General features: G+C 40.4%; 3 protein-coding genes across 6 annotated transcripts; 2 read left to right on the forward strand and 1 right to left on the reverse strand.

Moving 5' to 3' along the window:
- Window positions 1-4,474: 4,474 nt before the first annotated feature.
- mrpl4 (mitochondrial ribosomal protein L4) lies at window positions 4,475-12,540 on the forward strand. The gene is made up of 10 exons (XM_083559687.1): window positions 4,475-4,541; window positions 6,161-8,451; window positions 8,644-8,725; window positions 10,276-10,444; window positions 10,539-10,590; window positions 10,722-10,839; window positions 10,961-11,067; window positions 11,602-11,711; window positions 11,803-11,876; window positions 12,357-12,540. The coding sequence occupies exons 2-10, from the start codon at window positions 8,404-8,406 to the stop codon at window positions 12,500-12,502; spliced, it is 906 nt and encodes a 301-aa protein (XP_083415813.1). The 5' UTR covers window positions 4,475-4,541; window positions 6,161-8,403; the 3' UTR covers window positions 12,503-12,540.
- cUnh6orf120 (chromosome Un C6orf120 homolog) lies at window positions 6,200-6,760 on the forward strand (the record flags this gene model as incomplete). The annotated part of the gene is made up of 1 exon (XM_083559552.1): window positions 6,200-6,760. The coding sequence occupies one exon, from the start codon at window positions 6,200-6,202 to the stop codon at window positions 6,758-6,760; it is 561 nt and encodes a 186-aa protein (XP_083415678.1).
- hyls1 (HYLS1 centriolar and ciliogenesis associated) lies at window positions 12,346-19,291 on the reverse strand. Of its 4 annotated transcripts, none has more exons than XM_083559684.1 (12): window positions 19,157-19,291; window positions 18,142-18,256; window positions 17,784-17,900; window positions 17,601-17,683; window positions 16,485-16,720; window positions 15,984-16,039; window positions 13,666-13,832; window positions 13,488-13,530; window positions 13,215-13,278; window positions 13,043-13,124; window positions 12,851-12,877; window positions 12,346-12,766 (listed from the first exon to the last, which is right to left on the reverse strand). In XM_083559684.1, exons 2-12 carry the CDS (start codon window positions 18,239-18,241, stop codon window positions 12,629-12,631), a joined length of 1,113 nt encoding a protein of 370 aa, XP_083415810.1. In that variant the 5' UTR covers window positions 18,242-18,256; window positions 19,157-19,291; the 3' UTR covers window positions 12,346-12,628. The 4 variants fall into 4 exon arrangements, with proteins under 4 accessions (XP_083415810.1, XP_083415811.1, XP_083415808.1 ...); XM_083559685.1 differs by having other exon boundaries at window positions 13,215-13,266; window positions 13,488-13,533; XM_083559682.1 differs by having other exon boundaries at window positions 13,488-13,533.
- Window positions 19,292-19,534: the final 243 nt, after the last annotated feature.

Here is a 19,534-nt window from a genome sequence, read left to right on the forward strand (position 1 = left end):
ATAGGTGGAAGTAATAACTACTTTTTCCTTAAGTACATGTCAGAGCCAAAACTTCTTTACTTTGACTTGAGTAAAAAAGTATAATCAGTAATTCAACTTTTTCCTGAGTATTTTAAAACATGAGGATCTGTACTTCTACTTAAGTAAAGGATGTGTGTACTTTTGCCACCTCTGGTGCAGCCTGAACAATACAGCAGGACTTTTATTAGTAAAAGAAAGCTTTATATACCAAGCCACAAATGGCTGCTGTAAAAAATATATAATTGCTAGACAAAAAATCTGTTAGTGTTTTAGCATTTAATGTTTACTAATTACATTAAATTTTATCAGTTAATTTAAAACTTGGGAACTTTAGAAATATAAAAGCTACTTAAAGCTTTTTTAGGCCAAGAAACCAGACTCGGTGAGGCGCACACTCAGACCTGCTGCAACTGAATTTTTCTGATCTAATTGTTAGAAAAAATGTGTAGGAATAAACAAACTTATTTACAGAACCCATGGAGACAAATGGAAAAGGAAAAGATGCTGTCTGTAGTGTCCGCTAGAGGGCAGTATCTCAGAGCAGTATTGAAAAGCGGCGGATGTGTGCACTCAAATAACTTAAAATATTTTGTGCTCAATAAAATTATTTCTTTCTTTCAGCTTCTCCCATTAGAGGTCGCCACAGCGGATCATCCGCATGTTTGACTTGGTACATGTTTTTACGCTGGATGCCCTTCCCAACGCAACCCTCCCCATTTATCTGGGCTTGGGACTGGCACTAAGGCTTGTGCAACCCTAATGGCTGGGGTTGGTTCCCTGACCAGGGATCGAACTCAGGCCGCAGCGGTGAGAGCGCCGCATCCTAACCACTAGACCACCAGGGAGCTCTCCATAAAAATATATCTTGCCAAAATTATACAAGTTAGAAATATGAACATGCTGCGAAACAAACCCTGAAAAAATCTATAAAGATTGTGCTTTTAAGTAAACGTTAAAATAACAAAACAATCAGATTTATTTGCTCTTATGCCATAAAAAAAATAATAAATACTTTAAAATTACTTTATTTTCAGCTTCATCATGAAGCTCTTCAGAAACTCCCTCAGTAAATAACCGGCTGATGTGACTCTGATTCTCCTCTGCTTTCACACCAGCTTCACTTTGTGATTTTGCTCTGGTGAAAAACGTCTGCTGAAATGCCAGATTCTTCTTTAACTGTTCTACTTTCTGTATCTTCTGCTCTGCATTCAGGTTTTTCAGCTTCTCCTGATGTTTTGTCTCGTAGTGGCGTCTTAAATTCCTAAATTACAGCCACATTCGCTCCACAAATAAGACTCAGCCTCCCATCGGTTTTGAAAGGCCCTGTTTTCAGAATCCACTTTTCTCTTGGCCATTGTGAGGAGCTAGCATCACAATAACTTTACAATAGGGTTGTATACATTTACAGAAGCTTGACTTAATTGACACTGGAATGATCCCAGGTAGCCTGGCGTTTGGCAAGTCAGCTGAAGCGCCGCATAATGGGATCTGTAGTTTCTTTTAACAATGCTTTATATCACCGGGCCATTAATAAAAATAAAAATAGATCTATATAAAATGATCTGGCGAGCTGGATATAATTGTACATTGGGCAGGATGTGGCCTGCGGGCCTTGAGTTTGATACATATGCTCTACATCACCACTTCAACGTCATCAACACGCTTTAAACACCGTACACTTACACACTCACCACAAACATCACCTACAAAACACCACAAACCATCAGCAACCATTTACACACCAAACTCACACCTTTTTTTTTTTTTTTTTAATTTACTTTTAAAAACCCATTTCATGGATTTTATAACACGGGCTGTCCAGCAGCAGCACACCGCCTCCTACTGGAACAACCGCCAAATTACAACTGTATAGTACAAAACATAAAGTCATGGCCAGTAGGAGGCGCAAATTTGTAAATGGTTGCTGATGGTTTGTGGTGTTTTGTAGGAGATGTTTGTGGTGAGTGTGTAAGTGTACGGTGTTTAAAGCGTGTTGATGTAGAGTGTAAAATGAGTGTATTGAGGATGAGAAGATGAGAGAATGAGAGAATAAAAGGAGAGCTGGATGATGTTGTGTAGTATAAAGTGAGAGTAAAAGACTGAGTCCCGTTGTATCGCCCAGGCTACACTGCAGTGTCTATTCACAGGCGCGATCCCACTACTGATCGGCACGGGGGCTTTGACCTGCTCCGTTCCCGACCTGGGCCGGTTCACCCCTCCTTAGGCGACCTGGTGGTCCCGAGCTCCCTCAGGAGCACCATATCGATACCGAGCTTAGTGCGGACACCCGATCGACATAGTCCACTGCAGTCCAGAACCCCTGAACTCAAGCGATCCGCCAGCCTCAGCCTCCCAGTAGCTTGGATTACAGGCACGCGCCACCGCGCCCGGCAAGAGACGTGCACACATTAGCCGCTTTTCAATACTGTTCTAAGATCCTGCCCTCTAGCGGACACTACAGACACTACACCGGTATTCATTTCGCTCTCTCTGCTCTGGAGTTTATCACATTCAAAAGATTTAAAATCGAACATTTTTCCTTTATAAATAAATATATATTGATATTTGTCTTCAGTGTGCGACTAACCGGGTCTGGATTCTTGGCCTCAAAAAAGTGGCACGTAGCTTTTATATTACTAAAGTTCACAGGTTCTGAATTAAAAAATGAAATGCTAAAACCATTTCATTTTTTTTTTGCCTAGCAAACAATATTTTATTACAGCAGCCATTTGTGGCTTGTTATATAATGTTTACTTTTACTGATAGAAGTCTGAGTCCTGCTGTATTGTTCAGGCTGCACAGCAGTGATCAGGATGAACCAATGTGATTGTTAGTAAAATGTGCAGACAAAAATAAAAAACAGGACCCCTGTGGACGTTATATGCAAAATATATTTATTTATAAAGGAAACATATTAGATTTGAGATCTTTTGAATGTGATAAACCCCAGAGCAGAGAGAGGGAAATGAATACCGGTGTAGTGTCTGTAGTGTCCGCTAGAGGGCAGTATCTCAGAGCAGTATTGAAAAGCGGCGGATGTGTGCACTTCTCTCGCCGGGCGCGGTGGCGCGTGCCTGTAATCCAAGCTACTGGGAGGCTGAGGCTGGCGGATCGCTTGAGTTCAGGGGTTCTGGACTGCAGTGGACTATGTCGATCGGGTGTCCGCACTAAGCTCGGTATCGATATGGTGCTCCTGAGGGAGCTCGGGACCACCAGGTCGCCTAAGGAGGGGTGAACCGGCCCAGGTCGGGAACGGAGCAGGTCAAAGCCCCCGTGCCGATCAGTAGTGGGATCGCGCCTGTGAATAGACACTGCAGTGTAGCCTGGGCGATACAGCGGGACTCAGTCTTTTACTCTCACTTTATACTACACAACATCATCCAGCTCTCCTTTTATTCTTTCATTCTCTCATCCTTAATACACTCATTTTACACTCTACATCAACACGCTTTAAACACCGTACACTTACACACTCACCACAAACATCTCCTACAAAACACCACAAACCATCAGCAACCATTTACACACCAAACTCACACCTTTTTTTTTTATTTTTTTATTTACTTTTAAAAACCCATTTCATGGATTTTATAACACGGGCTGTCCAGCAGCAGCACACCGCCTCCTACTGGAACAACCGCCAAATTACAACTGTATAGTACAAAACATAAAGTCATGGCCAGTAGGAGGCGCAAATTTGTAAATGGTTGCTGATGGTTTGTGGTGTTTTGTAGGAGATGTTTGTGGTGAGTGTGTAAGTGTACGGTGTTTAAAGCGTGTTGATGTAGAGTGTAAAATGAGTGTATTGAGGATGAGAAGATGAGAGAATAAAAGGAGAGCTGGATGATGTTGTGTAGTATAAAGTGAGAGTAAAAGACTGAGTCCCGCTGTATCGCCCAGGCTACACTGCAGTGTCTATTCACAGGCGCGATCCCACTACTGATCGGCACGGGGGCTTTGACCTGCTCCGTTCCCGACCTGGGCCGGTTCACCCCTCCTTAGGCGACCTGGTGGTCCCGAGCTCCCTCAGGAGCACCATATCGATACCGAGCTTAGTGCGGACACCCGATCGACATAGTCCACTGCAGTCCAGAACCCCTGAACTCAAGCGATCCGCCAGCCTCAGCCTCCCAGTAGCTTGGATTACAGGCACGCGCCACCGCGCCCGGCAAGAGACGTGCACACATTAGCCGCTTTTCAATACTGTTCTAAGATCCTGCCCTCTAGCGGACACTACAGACACTACACCAGCTTTTCTTTCCCTTTTCGATCTTGTTTTTAGATGCTATCGCAGGTCGAATTAAACATTTTTTCCACCTTAGACATGTTTAAGAAAAAAAATGCAAACCATACAAATTAACAATATGATTCTTATTAGGATTAATGGAGGCAGAAATCGTTTGGGGCAGTACACCCGCTCCACCTGCAGGGGTCAAGCGAACATGTTTCGCCGTATCCACGAAGAAGAGAGAGAACTTCTCCTGTAGCGCTGTTAGCGGCTTACTTTTGACAATGTGCTGGTAAGAATTAACCAATTGTTAACTAAATAGATAGCACGAAGTTCTCAAACAGGATATATATTATCATTATTTAAATGTATAAAGCTGAAATTAGTTCTTTATGGACATCTCGCTTGTCAGAAAAGACTTCTTGCTAACCTGCTAGCTTGTCTGCCTGGAGAGCGCGCGCGCGCCCTATTCTAGTGTTTAGTAATAAAACTTTTTTTCACAAAATTCACCAAAATACTAATGACTTTTTGTAACATTGTAATGGATTTCCTGTGTTTTCGACGAATTCGTAGCATTGCTACAGACATTGGTGTATATAATGTCATTTGGTGTGTTTAGCTGGTTATACCAGGGGTCGCGACTTATTATTATTCTTTTGTCAATATTTTGTAATCTCACATTTCCTGAACATTAATTAGCATCGATATTATACACATACTGACTGTCCGCTTCATTGGGGACTCTTTTACTGCTTTTTTAAGGTGTTATTACCCAATCAGTTAATCATGTGACTGCGGTGACAGTAGGTCAGGTTCACAGGAACACAGGACCAGTGGTGGCATCTGAGGGGGTTTGATCGTAGTGTCAGTGTTTGCTTGAGTATTTAAGAAACACATGATTTTATATGACACATGACATCCTGGAGAGCTTTCCCAGAGTGGTGCGAAAAACAAAAAATATTCAGCAGATTTGTTGGTTGAAACTGAAAATCCAGGGTCTCCGTTCTTCATAACGGTGCAGAACGGCAACTCAACTCACTGAACCACGAGGTGTTCGGGCTACACATCTCTGAGCTAAAAATCCACCGATCATGCAGAATTCGGCATCAATCCGTTGACCTGGACCTACCTCTAACAGTCCAGTCTGATGGAGGTGGTGTGATGCCGTAGAAATATTTTTCTCGTGCCTGTTGGTACCAATTGATCCTTGATTGATTTTTGAGTTGTCGCATCATTTGCTGGAAACAATTTGCCAACTTATAACTGCTTCCGAAACGATAATGCGATAAAAGCACAAGCCGCATTAGACTTGAGATCGTGCAGCTGAGAAATCTGCCGCAGCATTTAGTCACGTACACAAAGTACACAAGTCCACACGATGTTTTTTGCTTTAGAACTCTTTGGAAATCGCTATCAGGCCAAGCTGAGTGTCTGTCGCAATGCAGTGTATGTTGTCTAGCTGCATTCCAGGGCAGTTTTTAATTCCTCTGTGTTTCTAATCTGATGTTGAATATCTGATATATGCAGTTGTAACGTGATTGAGTTGAATGCAGTTACGAACCAGTCTGGATGTTCTCCTCATAACCTTTCTCATCAGACAAGAAGTTTTTCTACCTCAGCTGTGTTTTTTTTTTCTCCCTATTATTATTTGGGGCAAACTCTAAAGACTGTCGTGTGTAAAAATCCCAGGTAATCACCAGTTTCTGAAGCACTCTTATCAGTCTATCTGATACCAACGACCATGGAACAGTTAGTTACAGAGATCACAATTTGTCCAGTGTTCTGAACTTTTTAAGTGAACAATAACAGAGCTTGTACGTTTTTTTAAGTTTAAGGACTAACACTTCACTGCGGTTCTATTCTTTGATATATTCATACACCGGAAGCTCTTCTATTCTCTTGTCTTTACAGGAAGGCTACAGATAAGTTTGGTGGCTGGCAGCAGTGACCATGGTGTGTTTCCGTATTCTGTTCCTGCTGGTACTCCTCTCTCAGGTCCAAGAATCAACCCAGGCCTTCGAGGAGTTCTCCGTGCCTGACGAATGGGTCCTGCTTCACGTTGTCCAAGGCCACGTCGGCGCGGGAAACTACAGCTACCTGCGGCTCAACCACGACGGACGCATCGTCCTGCACATGCTCAGCCTCAAAGGCGACGCCGACCTCTATGTCTCGGACAAGACGCTGCGCCCAGATTTTGATACCTATAAGCTTCAGTCGGCAACTTGCGGCCATGACGTGGTCGTGGTTCCCAACGACTTCGTTAGACCGGTGGGCATCGGGATCTACGGGCACCCGTTTTACCTGGAGAGCGAGTTCGAGATGAGAGTGTTTCACGATCAGACCGCGTTAACCGAGGACCTGTTTGAAAAGGATTTGTATTCTTCAGAGCAAAATCACGAACAGCCCAAATACCCACAGCCGGGCACTGGGGAGGAGTTTGATGACGAGGAGCCCATCCTGTGGACCATTCTCATCGGGATCCTGAAGATAATACTTGAAATTTTGTTTTGATTATCGGTCTGATTTCTGCCGTTAGGATTAGTGTCTTAGAAAAGAGCAGTGAAATACGTGAGTAAGACACGCACTGAGGAAATTTTAATCCAGGCCTCATCTCGGGGTCTTTAGTAGAAATTAAATGAACCGTTTAATCAGAAGCTTCTGCTCATCTTTCCTTTTGGTTTCATCTAACCGGTGTAAGTGTTCGCTTCTGTACGGTTTGTTCCACCGATTGTGCGTTCTGTTTCGTTGTTAATGTACGACATACTGATAATTTGGAATCTGCTGAGGTTCTGAGCCCTATGCAATCACCTGATTCAGCTTTTTGGAAGCATAACAACTGTGCCTTTTTTTGTCAGAGTCCTTTTCTTAAGAAATGGGGGAGGCATGATAGGATGCAACCATAACATTTGTAACATTTTCAAATAAAGTCGCACTTCAAAATTGTGCACCCCCCACCTTTTTTTTTTTTTGTTGAGATGTTCTTCGGTACTCGTCAAATTTGGTACTCGGCACGTTATGACAACTGAAAAATGTTTTTCAGTCGTCACATGCTCAGAACTCGACACTGGCTCTCGCGAAACTCAAGCGGTGAAACAGATGCATTAAGAGTCTCATGTAAGCTTGTGAGCTGTGCTATAGAGTGCCCTCCAAAGTGTTCTCTTTTGTGCTGTCTGTACATTTTAATCCTAAATCATGAGTCCTAAAGTGGTTACAAATAGCTTCATGAATCTTCTTTATTTCGTATACAGTACTGCATAAAAAAAAAAATACTTGTTTGAGATTCATCAGTTTTAGCACAAATCAAAGCGAATTACAGAGGAGTACCGAGGTTTTACTGTACATGGGTTGAAAATGACTACTTTTCCAGATTAGGTGAGAATATTTAGCTCCAGCACTGGAGATTAAGAAGGAAGTGAAGAAGGAGGTGGTTTCATAAAGATAAGTCAGTGTTGTAATCATTCTATTTTATTTCTTATGTTTTTGGATGCAGAACTCGTTCAGATATTTGAACTTCGAACTGGATCAATAGTTCTCATATTTAAGATCCTCAGAGACACCTGATCAACACACCCATACTGAAGCTTTTCAATAGATTTTCGAGTCTGGAGATTTGTGATTACTCGGATACAAATACAATATATAGTGGTTGGACAGATGTCCACAAAGTCTCAGGTGTGTATGTTCAGTGGAACATTAGAAAGGTTGATACTGACATTGGAAATCAATCTTCTCTAGCAGGGTATTCTCACATTTTTTCATAAAAATATGTATTGGTAAAATTTGCCATGGAATCTGATGCCACGACTGATCAGATTTCTAGATAAACTTCAACACAAGAAGCTCAACACATCAGGACAAATTAAATTCATGAAATTATATAAAAACGTAAATAAAAAATTAATTAGAATAATAGATCCAGATTTGGTTTCTCGTTTTTATCAGAAAGCAGTTTGAATTCATTTCCTGAATATTACACACATCAGCGCGGATTTCATTCACGTCTAGAGGAGACACGTGTAATTAATGCGACTCCAGAAGTCGCGCTGTACGTCATACATCCGCGACGGCGCGCTCACGCACCACGACCTTCTAGAATACGATTCGGACGATGTGTCGGTGATTTCGTGCTTGTGTGTGTTAATTTGGGACGAATTATGTTCCGTGCATCTTTCACGATATGTACCAGACGCTTTTGTTCCCGGGTAAGTCATCAAAAGGTGTTCATAAGCCGTTATAACGCTTGCAGTGTTAGTTATTTAGGTGTAATGCTATGCTAGCGCTAAAACCCTGAAACGGTGTTTATATTAAATACTACTGTTTAATTCAGAGACACAACACACGGATTTACAGCTGAATAAAGTTTTGATAGTGCTTTGTTTGTTTCTTCAAACTAGCTGGTGTCGTCCATCTCTGGAGAAAGCGCGCTCCCGTCAAATTTGCGTCTTCCATCCAATCTAATCGGAGTTCCGAGAAAAAGTAAGCAGCTCAGACATCATACACATGATGGGGAATGTCACTGGAGTATATTTTTTTAACTGTTTATTTATTTTATATCCTTGAGTTTTGGTTTCCCCACTGGTCAAAATGTCATGGTACAATTTGTCTGTGTGAGAATTCAAAATATTGTCCAAATACTGTATAACTATAAACCAACAAAAGAAAACAAAACACAACTCAGTAGCAAGACTTGAAACTAGGGAGCCACTAGGCTCCCTAGGGAGTAAGATTTTATTTACATTTTACCTTGGATAAAGAGTTTGTGAGGGAATGGCCATAAATTATCCAGATTAAAGTTTGAGGAAAAAAAATACTCCATTTATATTGTGCTTTGTGGAGGATCTCTGGAGGTGAAAAAAGTGTTTAGTTTTTTTTCTCTAACAACATTTACAGCATTTGGTGGACAACCTTATCCAGAGCAACGTACAAAAGTGCTTCGAGTCTCCCAATGAATAAACCAAACACAGGCTCCTTAGATTTTTGTAAATAAATATAAACAAGATTAAATAAACTGGGAAAAGTGCTAGTTTGTGTTTTAGGAAAGAGGCAGGTCTTCACTTGAAGATCACCAGGTAATTCGGCTGTTCAGACAGTGAGGGGAAGGTCATTCCACTGCCTCAGTGAACGAAGAAAAGACCATTTTCCAATATTTCACTGGACCTCCCTTTTTTCTTTGATTACGCCACACGTATCGTTTCGATTAGCATGTGCAATAACGTTCATTTCACGTCAAGATCTTAGATTGTTGATGGCAGATTCACTGGGGAGTCTTTCCCAGTACTTCCCAAAGATTCTCAATGGTTTCTCAAGGTATAACTGAAGCAACCCCAGATCATAACAGTGCCCCCACAGGCTTGTAAAATAGGGACAGGCACGATCACATCCTCTGCATCTCTGGCACAGGGGAAAAACTCTGGACTCATCAGACCACATGACATTTTCCTAATGCTCCAGAATCCAATCTTTATGCTTGCTGGATAATAGGTGGCGCTTTCCCCCCCAGATTTAGTTTTTTTTAAGGATCCACTGCTATTTAGTCTAAATTCATTGATTCTTTGTATTGTGCATGTGGAAATGGTTTTACTTTCACTAAGAAACACTTTAAGTGAAATTTCATTGTGATCTCTGATCATTTGTGGGGGGGTTTCCTGACCACATTTCTTCCTGAAAGATGATGGTTCACCACAGTCCTTCCAGGTTTTAATAAAACACAACAGTTTTGAACCCAGATTTCAGCAAGCTCCTCGGGTGTTTTACTTTGCCAGTAATTTGACCCTTCAGAAACATCTTGTCCATGACCACAGCATATGTATTCTGATGTTTGTGTAAGAAATGAGAAGCTCCTCACTGCATCAGTTATGGTTCAAAAACTCTCCATAGCTCCAACACATTCATCCCTGCAGTAGTTATCTAATGGAGCTCTTACCTCTTAAAGTCTAGATGTTTGTTTTTGTGGGTCAGGCAGCTTGTAGGAGAACGTTGAGAACTCCTTGGCCACTGTTTGCTGTAACTCGTGCACGAATTTTCAGAGGCAGCCGTCCCCACCGCCTCGGAGCTTCCAGTCCTGCGCAGATGCGATGCTGATATTCCGTCCCATCTCGCGCCCGTTCAGACGTGGTTGCACTCCCTAGGCAGTTATGACAGTGAGCCGTTGGGGGTCGTGGATCTTCACCCCGATGTGTTTTCTGTTCCAGTCAGGTAAATAATTTCAGAGACATTGAGACGAATACTGAAAATTTCACAACAGACAATTTAACCATTTTCCTTGTTTTTTTTTTATTATTTCTTGAAGGCTTGATATACTCCATGCTGTGGAGGTCTGGCAGAGGAACTTCAAAAGAATTGTGAGTAGCCAGAAAACTCTTATTTTGTATAAATTTCTGCAGTGTGCCCATGTGTAAAGTACATTTTCTAGACAAATTGTATGAATCTGGTACAGGGATGTAGGACTTTTTTTTTTTTAATAAAACTGCAGAGCCATGCCAAGGTGAAGAGCCGGGCAGAGGTCAGAGGAGGAGGCAGAAAGCCCTGGAAGCAGAAGGGAGGTGGACGTGCTCGCCAAGGAAGCATTCGCTCCCCTTTATGGAGAGGAGGTAAAGGAACCAAAACAAGCTTCACAGATAACAGTATCGTAAATATAGTTTTAGCTCAGTGTGATGTTCCATATATTAATTATATATAATTTACACACACACACCATCTTATTTGTTTTAGGTGGAGTTGCTCACGGTCCAAGAGGACCAACCAGTTATTACTACATGCTGCCCATGAAGGTGCGTGTACAAGGCCTGAAAATCGCCCTGACTGCCAAACTTGCACAGGTATGCCAATAGCCGATAACCATGTTCTTGAGCGTGTTCCATGTGTACATAAAGCTAAATGTGTAACACATACAGGTCCGGGCACTGAAAGTTGTTGGCAATCATCAACTGATTGATTTTTTTTTTCCTGGGTTATGGTCCACTTGTTATTGAGAGCGCCCTCTAGAGGCGAATTGTATTTATTTAAATACTACTTTCATTTAGCACATTTTTATAATTACGTTTTTGTTGTAAAGTTCAGTACTATTTTACAAGGATTTGTTTTTTTTTTTTTTTAATCCAGTATCCATTTTTAAAAAATCGGCCACCAGACCATAAGATTTGTGCTTTTTGAACATCCCATTTCACATTTTAATCTCCATTTGCTGTTATAATAACCTCCATGTTGATCATGAGTGAAACTACAAATCACTCTTCAAACCTCTTGCCTACATTTATGGTTTTACTTTCTAGTAAATGCTCAGTCAACAGTTGTAGCTTATCTATGAATGTGTGCCTCACTGAGTCTGGGTTTTGTTGTTGTTATTATTTTAGGATTATCTTCACGTTATTGACACTTTGGAGTTTCCCACTCCGGACCCACACTATCTGGAGGAACTGGTCAGACACAGGCAGTGGGGAGAGTCAGTCCTGATCGTGGATGTGTAAGTGAATTCTTTAGAACCCTATTTATTGGTAGAAAATTCCACAGACCATTTCTTTTTCATCCTGAACTTCTTTTTGAATCTTATACAGAGGGGAGGAGTTTTCTGACAACGTTCTACAGGCCACAGCAAACATGAAGACTATTAATATCATTCCAGCTATAGGTATGTACAAGATAAAGTCTTACAGACTGATGGAGATGATACAGGGTTAGGTGTGAGGAGTTACACCAGGTTAGTTCACCAGACCGTGTATCCGTTTTCACCTTATAAATTGGTCACGTACCAGCATTGATGATACAAAGCTGTTATTAATGTTACTCTCTGAAGGACTGTGACTCGTCTACTTATAATGAAACTTGAAATTAACACCTGGTGCTGATTCATCAAAAATCCTACATGGCGCTCAATAAGGATTAGGAAATGTGTACAAAAGCTCTCACACACTATATGAACCTGGAACTGGACGTTACCATGGTTACAGGTGTTTTGTATACCGTGCATTCATTTAGATTTAATCGACGAATGCAAATTACCTGTGTTTTAAACGTTCAGCCAATCATAATCCAGTATTCACCCTATCACTGGTATAAAACAAAAAATTTGGAGGGTTGACCCTCTCTCTCTCTCTCTTTCTCTCCTCAGGTTTGAATGTTCACAGCATGCTGAAACACGAGAGTCTGGTCCTCACGCTGGAGGCTGTGAAGTTTCTAGAAAAGAAGTTGCTGTGGCACGACTGCCGCTTCACCCCGCTCTACCCTTTCAAATTGCCCTATAGTGACCTGCCGTAGACGCCTGTGTATTAAAAGAACAAGTTTATTTCTTAAAACGTTGACATTTATTTCAAACATACAGCTCACAGGACAGAAAAAAATAAAAACGTATTAATAAATAAAACTAAAAGAATGTGGCACGGATCAAAGCCACGTATAGGTTACTTTTGCAGGAATGATGCCGTTGGCCAAATCGTGGCGGATTTCCCACCGTAAAGCGGAACGCTTCTTCTCCGTAGGCACCACATACGTGTTCGGGATGTAAGTTCGCTGAGGCTTTGGCTGAAAACAGCAATAAAACTACATTTAGTGGTTTGTTTAAAGAAAAGACTTCGTGCAAATATGAATAATTTGGATGTAACTTACAGGCGGAGGCTGGTACATGAGTTGTTCCTGATGTTGGAGGGGGAAAAAAAAAAGGGGTTTGTCACATGATGCTATACATTTGTTTTTCTCTAAAAAAAAAAAAAATGATGCAAATGCACAGCTCTATAAAGATGATTATAATAAATAATGGCCTGGAATATGGAGGGGGGAAAAAGAAGAAAAGAATAGTACCCTAATGGCCCAGTGCAGCTCTTTCCTGTGTTTCTCTCCAGGGGGTTTAAACATCTCCCAATCCTGTTTGTACTGGAAATACCTAAGTGGAGGGGAAAAAAGTTTTCTTCACCATATAACCAATATTGAGGAATGGATGTAGTGTTTGTCCAAAAAAAAAAAAAAAAAGTACTTTGCAACAGGATCCGTTTTCTTCAGGTTTCTTGTGTGTGGATGATCCAAGACTGGACGAATAACTGAGATGAATTATTTATATAAAGATAAGAGAAAACAGACAATTTTATAAGCTGTGTAGTAATAAAAGCAAGTATTACAGTCAATATACTTCAGGAAATGTTTTAGTTTTTGAACCTTGACTTTACTACTGGGACATTTGCAGGTAAGTAATTACAACTTTAAACCTACTGGGGAAGATTTTAGATTATGAGCAATATGAAAAGCTTACAGGATTTGGGACGAGGTCTGAGGTCTTCCTCACTGCGTGATCTCCTCTAATAAAAAATAAATAAAAAAGTAAGAGCATGTAATGTGGCAGAAATTGCCCCCCCCCCCCCATAATCAGCATGTCAGTTTGGAACGGTCTACCCAGATGTTTATAGGATATTTGAAGTGACTGTACTGACCATGCCTTTAAGGTAGATCTGAAAAGCACGGGGCAGTTCTTCTGTTGTGGAGCTGTGTGTGACGCTGGAGCTGCTCGTCTCGTAGGTGTCGGAGAACGACTCGTGTCGGGCATGAGGAGCGGACACGCGCAGCTGCTCTAAACGCTCTTCCAGTTCACTCAATGGTTCTTAAAATAAATAAATTAATAATTTACTGGACATGCGTTTTGTAAAAGCGATTATCACCACCACCAGTTATTACATTTGGCTCAAGACTTGGATTGATCTCACTCATACATCTGAGCAGCTATGGGGTTAAGAGCCTTTGCTCAGGGGCTGGGATTTAAACCCCCAATCTTCAGATCCAAAGTCTAATGCCTTGACCTCTCTCTATTTTCATGAATTATATTACACATTTATACATCAATACACTGAACTAGGGTTCTATATAGTTATAATTCGAGCGAAAAAATAAAAAAATAAAAAATTGCCCAATTAATCAAAAAAATCAATAATGCAGCCCTACAACTGAGCAGTTAAGGGCCTTGTTCAGGGGCCCACAAATAGCAAATGTGTGTGGCTGTGATTCAAAATTTTGACCTTTAGATTGAAAGTCTGATGTTTTAACCACTAAGCGCTCACATCTCTACATTTGCCTTAATTGTTTTGCCTGTGCAGATTGAACCCTTCAGTAGGAGAGCTAGGGTTAGACACATTAATCCAGCTACTGGTTACATTTGTCATTTGGCAGACATTTTTAATCCAAAGCGACTGACAACTGAGCAGTTGTGGAGCCTAAATCCCACAGTGGCAGCAACTGGGATTAGAACTTGTGACCTTCTGATCTGGAGTCTATCACCTCCCAGTTTTTTCTAAAACAGGGCAAAAACTTATCACCGTGTTTATGAGGATTAACTGAAACTTAAGCAATGGTAAATAAGTCACCCACGTCTACCAAGATGTGCCTTTATTCCTTTTGTATTTTTGGAATCTTGCTTCGTGTGTCCTTCGTCAATCCAAGGAGGTTTTATTATCGTGGTATATTCATCAAGTCTTCTATTAAACACGCCGCTGCTGCACATTTTGACGTGTTCCTGGTAAAACGCCGTAGAGCGCGTTCGTGAATCCTCAGGGCGTGAAGTAAAAGATGTGGGTTTCTTTTTATCAGTTGTGCTTTGAACGGTTTCTGTAAAAGGGCCGCAATCACCTCTGTGTAGTGACGCTGAAGGAATCTGATTCTCGGAATAAACATGGTCTCGATACCAGGAGAGATTAAGGTGGTCTTGAGAGTAAAGGGCATTGGGGTACTCTGGGTCGAACTCCGATTCGAAGAGACTGCAGTCATCTTTAACATCAATATCATTTCTAGGGGATTCTGGTTTATAGGTTCCATAACCAGAAGTTAAAATGCTGGCAGTGAGGCTGCTCGTGCTCCCAAGGTCATCCTCAGAACTGTACTTCCACGTTTGCTCAGCACACTCTTTGTTTTCTCTGTGTATTTGGTAAACCGACTCTGTGCCATCAACATTTAGCAATATTCCATTGGTATTGTCTGGATTTGAATGTTGTTCAGCTGTAAAAGTATTTCTTATTCCTGGGTATCGCTCTTCTTTACAGCTCCGTCCTCCTGCACACGTTCGGTCATCTCGCACCGCACCAAACGTTTTCCCTTCGTCGTCTCGCGCCGATTTTTCTTCTCCTGGTTCTTTAGCGGCCGTTACACCCAGGCTAAACTCGCTGGCGAAATATTCGATTTCCTCGTCGCTTCCGGACTCGTTAACCAAACTCTTGCTTTGATCTTCCTCGCCGTTGTCTTTCATCTCTTTGTCTGCATCACTTTCGTCCTCATTTCCAGCATCAATTACAGCAAGCAGGTTCTCGACCATCAGGGGCTCCCCGTCTGAGAGTTTCCCTCCTACACAACCTTCAGTGACCAAATCTTTACTCTCTTTTTTTTCATCATCGTTTTCTTGTCCTGGGTTCTTTAGACTGCGGTCATCATTCATCTCTTTGTTCATTTCCCGTTTCGAGATTTCAAGCGCCGTCTCAATCCCGTCCTCCTTTACATAGCTTGCTTCCTGGTCTTCACTTTCCTGGTCGGTCCAGAAAGAGGAGGACAGAGATTCGTTGTCCTGCTCATAGGGATTTTCCAAGTGGCTGTAATAAGCTTTATACATTCTGAGGAAGAAAATCTCAGTCCATTCTCTGAGCTTTGGCAGTGAGTGAGGCAGTTTCTAAGGAGGTTCAGTGACTAAGAAGATTAGCACTAATTCCAAAGACCTCCCATGACCTATAGCACCACGTGGTGGTAGCAGGACTGTAGGACATTCAAAGCTTACCAGAGTCTTCACTGTATGTAGACTCGTCACACACCTGAGAATGTCCTCTGCGCTTCCTAAAGGGAAAAAAAATTCGGAATTATTTCAATTATTAAAAAAAAAATATATATATTCTTTTAATTATTGACCAAAAAAAAAAAAAAAAAAAACTATTACTTTAATCTGTAGGGACACCAACCTATTTACAGTCTCACCACACACACACACACACACACACACACACACACACACACACACACACACACACACACACACACACACACACACACACACACACACACACACACACACACACACACCTCTCAAACGGGTGGAGAAATAATTCCTTACAACAAAATTTTGCCCATTTCATTTTTCTAGACCCAATCTAAATCAGGCTTTATTTTAATAAACATGTTCAGATGTTCAGGGTGTACTAACTTTTGCACTTTTTGTCGACAATAAGCGAAGTGTGATAACGTGGCTACTACTTTGTTGTTTTTAAACAAACAGGACGCTAACCTGAGCACTTTTCTCTTGAGAGCCGGTTTCACGTTAGCATGAAGGTCTTTCTGGAGCTTCACGGGTTCCCCCAGGACTGAACAGGAAATATCAGAGGAGGCATCCAGGACTTCGAGCCTGTTCGGAGCTGTGGAGGGTCTGATGCATCTGGGAGCCACTGAGTGCTTTATGTAAGAATCTCCTGGCCCCAGGTTCAGACTGTCACAGTTTTCATCGTTAAACGTCGAAGTCAGAACCTTGAACATAAACAAAGCATTTAAATATCCACGTTTCAGTTCCATTTGATTTCCATAGAACTTGTAACTATAGACACTGTCCCAGAATTAAAGACATAAAAAATATATGTAAAATACATAAATTAGTCACTATAGGTTTATATTTCTAAAGAGCGAGTCACAGGGAATGGAGTTGAGGGAAAATTCCCCGTGAATCACAACCCCCCGGTAGGGGTCGCTAAAGATTTGAGTTTTTTTTTAATTATTATTCTTAATTTATATTTTAAGTGAAATTGACAGATTTATTTGATATTAACATTAACAGCTAAAATGTACTGCTGTTATTTTTTAATCAGGTTTAGAGGGAAAAAGTAGAATCTTTTGGGGAAAAATCCTTATGAATTGTTGCAAGTTGCAGCTAATTGTTTGCACTCTGCTGCTTTTGCATTTATTAAAAATGTATACTAGAAGACACATTTCATTTAGTGTTTGAAAGGGGGGGGGGGGGGGGGTTACTTTAGACCAAAATTTCATCTAGACATCAGAATGAAAAATTGCATTTATGACTTCTTTTTGGCAGAAATGGTTAGAATAAGAATTGCAGTGGCAGAGATGATGATGATGATGATGGTGGTGGTGGTGGTGATGAAGATAGCGGTAAAGATTATAGTGGTGATGGTGATTAAGATGGAGGTGATGATTACGATTATGATTACTTTGATAAATGTGATTTGGTGTAAAGGGGCGGGGCTTTAAGGCAGAGTCAGTTACTAAGAGTTCAAAATGTGTGCAAATCATTGTAGCTTCACCTTTATTGGTAAAAAAAATGTTTTCAATTGCCATTTAATGATGATATTTGGGTGAAGATTAAAAAGTGTATTACGCTTCAGTAAGCACATACCTGTGCTGTGTGTCTGTGCTGATCTGCTGCAGTGTTCCTACAGTAAATAGAGCGGTGCTTGGATGCAGCGCCGAGGACCTGGACTGAAAAAATAAACAAATTTTAAAAGCTATTGTGTGGCTGTTTTCACAGCCACACAATAGCTTTGATATTCGAGTCATTTCAGGAACACGACGCACCCACCTTTCTCTTTACTGAACGCTGGTGGACTCCTGCTTGAGCTGCTGTGAGACTTCGGCGAGCTCCAATCATCCGAAGCGCTACTTTTGGACTTGTCGTGGTGAATCAACAAGTCAAGATCTGCACACGGAGAGGATTAAGTGTATAAAAATACTTCCTGTTATCATGTACATTTCATACAGTCCTGCCCGATTACAAAATTTATGTATAATCACATTTATCACCTGGTAGTTTCATCAGCGCTCGATCAACTGTCATTTGAGAATCACAGCTCTTTACAGACTTTCACTATCAACATTCACAGAATCATTCGTTTATGATGGTTTAAGGAAAAAAGAGAGTAAGAAAACCAAAGCCACACCTCGTTTGAACTCATGCAGTCTTTGTTTCGGTATGTTGGTGTATCCGAGGACAGCCAACTGCTCTTGGATTTCTTCCTCGGAAAAGTCAAAGTTTTCCATATTCCTGCGTAAAAACTATCATATGATAAGATTAATAATTAAAGCCAGGAAACCATTTTCCTAATATCCATCTTTTCTTAACAGTTTTATTTGTATGCTGCAAAAAAAAAAAGACTAAAATAAAATTTAATTTTCCCCAACTATCTATCGGTATCTATTTAATTGAAGTGAAGAAAATTCCACATAAAAAAAAAAAAATTCATGTTTGATTTCCACCACAATTCTATATATATATAAATAAACGGTGAAGGTTTCATAAGGTTGTTTTTTTTTTTTATATATTAATAAATAAGTGTATAAACTCAGTTATTCTGGTTTCTTTGGAGCCTTTTCATTTTTGCACTTTGCATTTAAAGAACACACGATAATGAGTCTGATAATTATTTAAAATTGAGACAACATTCATTGCTTTTTCAGGTATTTCTATATCTACTTAATTGAAGTAAAAAACTACAAACTATATATAAATACATTACATTTCTTCCACTATAAATCATTCATTTAGTTAAATGCAAGAATGAAAAGGTTTTAGAGAAACATTCTATAATAAAGTCTAGTTGTCCTCTTAGTCCAAGTTATAATAATAATAATAATAATAATAATAATAATAATAATAATAACAATGATTTAAATTGTCACGACATTCATACTTTATTTCTTTACTAACTTGTTTTGCAGATATTTTAGTATTTATTTAATTGAAGTGAAGATTTCAATATAAATTCATTTAAAAAAGATTATAATAATAAAAATGTTTGAGTTCCACACCCACACTGACTTGGCTAATTCACCTAGCAAGTTTTAAGCTTATTTTGGGGATGTTGCTAATAAAAACAAATAAACCAAACTAAATACATACTTTATATATACACAACTAAATAAAGTAGATAAAATAAACCAGATAAAACGTATTACCTTTCAGTTAAATGTTTATTTCCCTCAGCGTCAAGACAACAAGAGACGGTTACAAACACAGCTTTAAAAATGACGCCTTTTCTTCTATCCTAAACCAAAAGAAGTCCTGAGGGGTGTGTAAGAATATAGCGCCATCTATAGGCCTGGAGAGACACGGCGTGTCACAGCTATTACACTACAAATCCATTTTGAATAGTTTTACAATCACTGTAAACCAAATGTAATTTCTAAAACGCTTCGAATAGCGTTTACTCACTGATACTCATTCATTTTCATTCATATTTGTGTTTGATTAAAATATAAATATTGTGCTGAAAGTTTCAGGAGGCAGTCTTTACCCACAGGTATGAGCAGAAGACCTGACACCGCCCTCTGTCT

This window comes from Silurus aristotelis (genome assembly GCF_946808225.1).
Source record: "Silurus aristotelis genome assembly, chromosome: 13".
In the NCBI taxonomy this organism is placed as follows: domain Eukaryota; kingdom Metazoa; phylum Chordata; class Actinopteri; order Siluriformes; family Siluridae; genus Silurus; species Silurus aristotelis.

Bases quoted from the DNA above. Each gene is read 5' to 3' on its own strand.
- mrpl4 (XM_083559687.1), top strand. From the start codon at position 8,404: ATGTTCCGTGCATCTTTCACGATATGTACCAGACGCTTTTGTTCCCGG. The intron at 8,452-8,643 runs GTAAGTCATCAA...TCTTCAAACTAG, and splicing joins CCAGACGCTTTTGTTCCCGG to CTGGTGTCGTCCATCTCTGG. The intron at 8,726-10,275 runs GTAAGCAGCTCA...ACGAATTTTCAG, and splicing joins AATCGGAGTTCCGAGAAAAA to AGGCAGCCGTCCCCACCGCC.
- hyls1 (XM_083559682.1), bottom strand. From the start codon at position 18,241: ATGGAAAACTTTGACTTTTCCGAGGAAGAAATCCAAGAGCAGTTGGCT. The intron at 17,901-18,141 runs GTGTGGCTTTGG...CTCCGTGTGCAG, and splicing joins ACTGCATGAGTTCAAACGAG to ATCTTGACTTGTTGATTCAC. The intron at 12,878-13,042 runs GTACTATTCTTT...CTCCAACATCAG, and splicing joins AGCTGCACTGGGCCATTAGG to GAACAACTCATGTACCAGCC.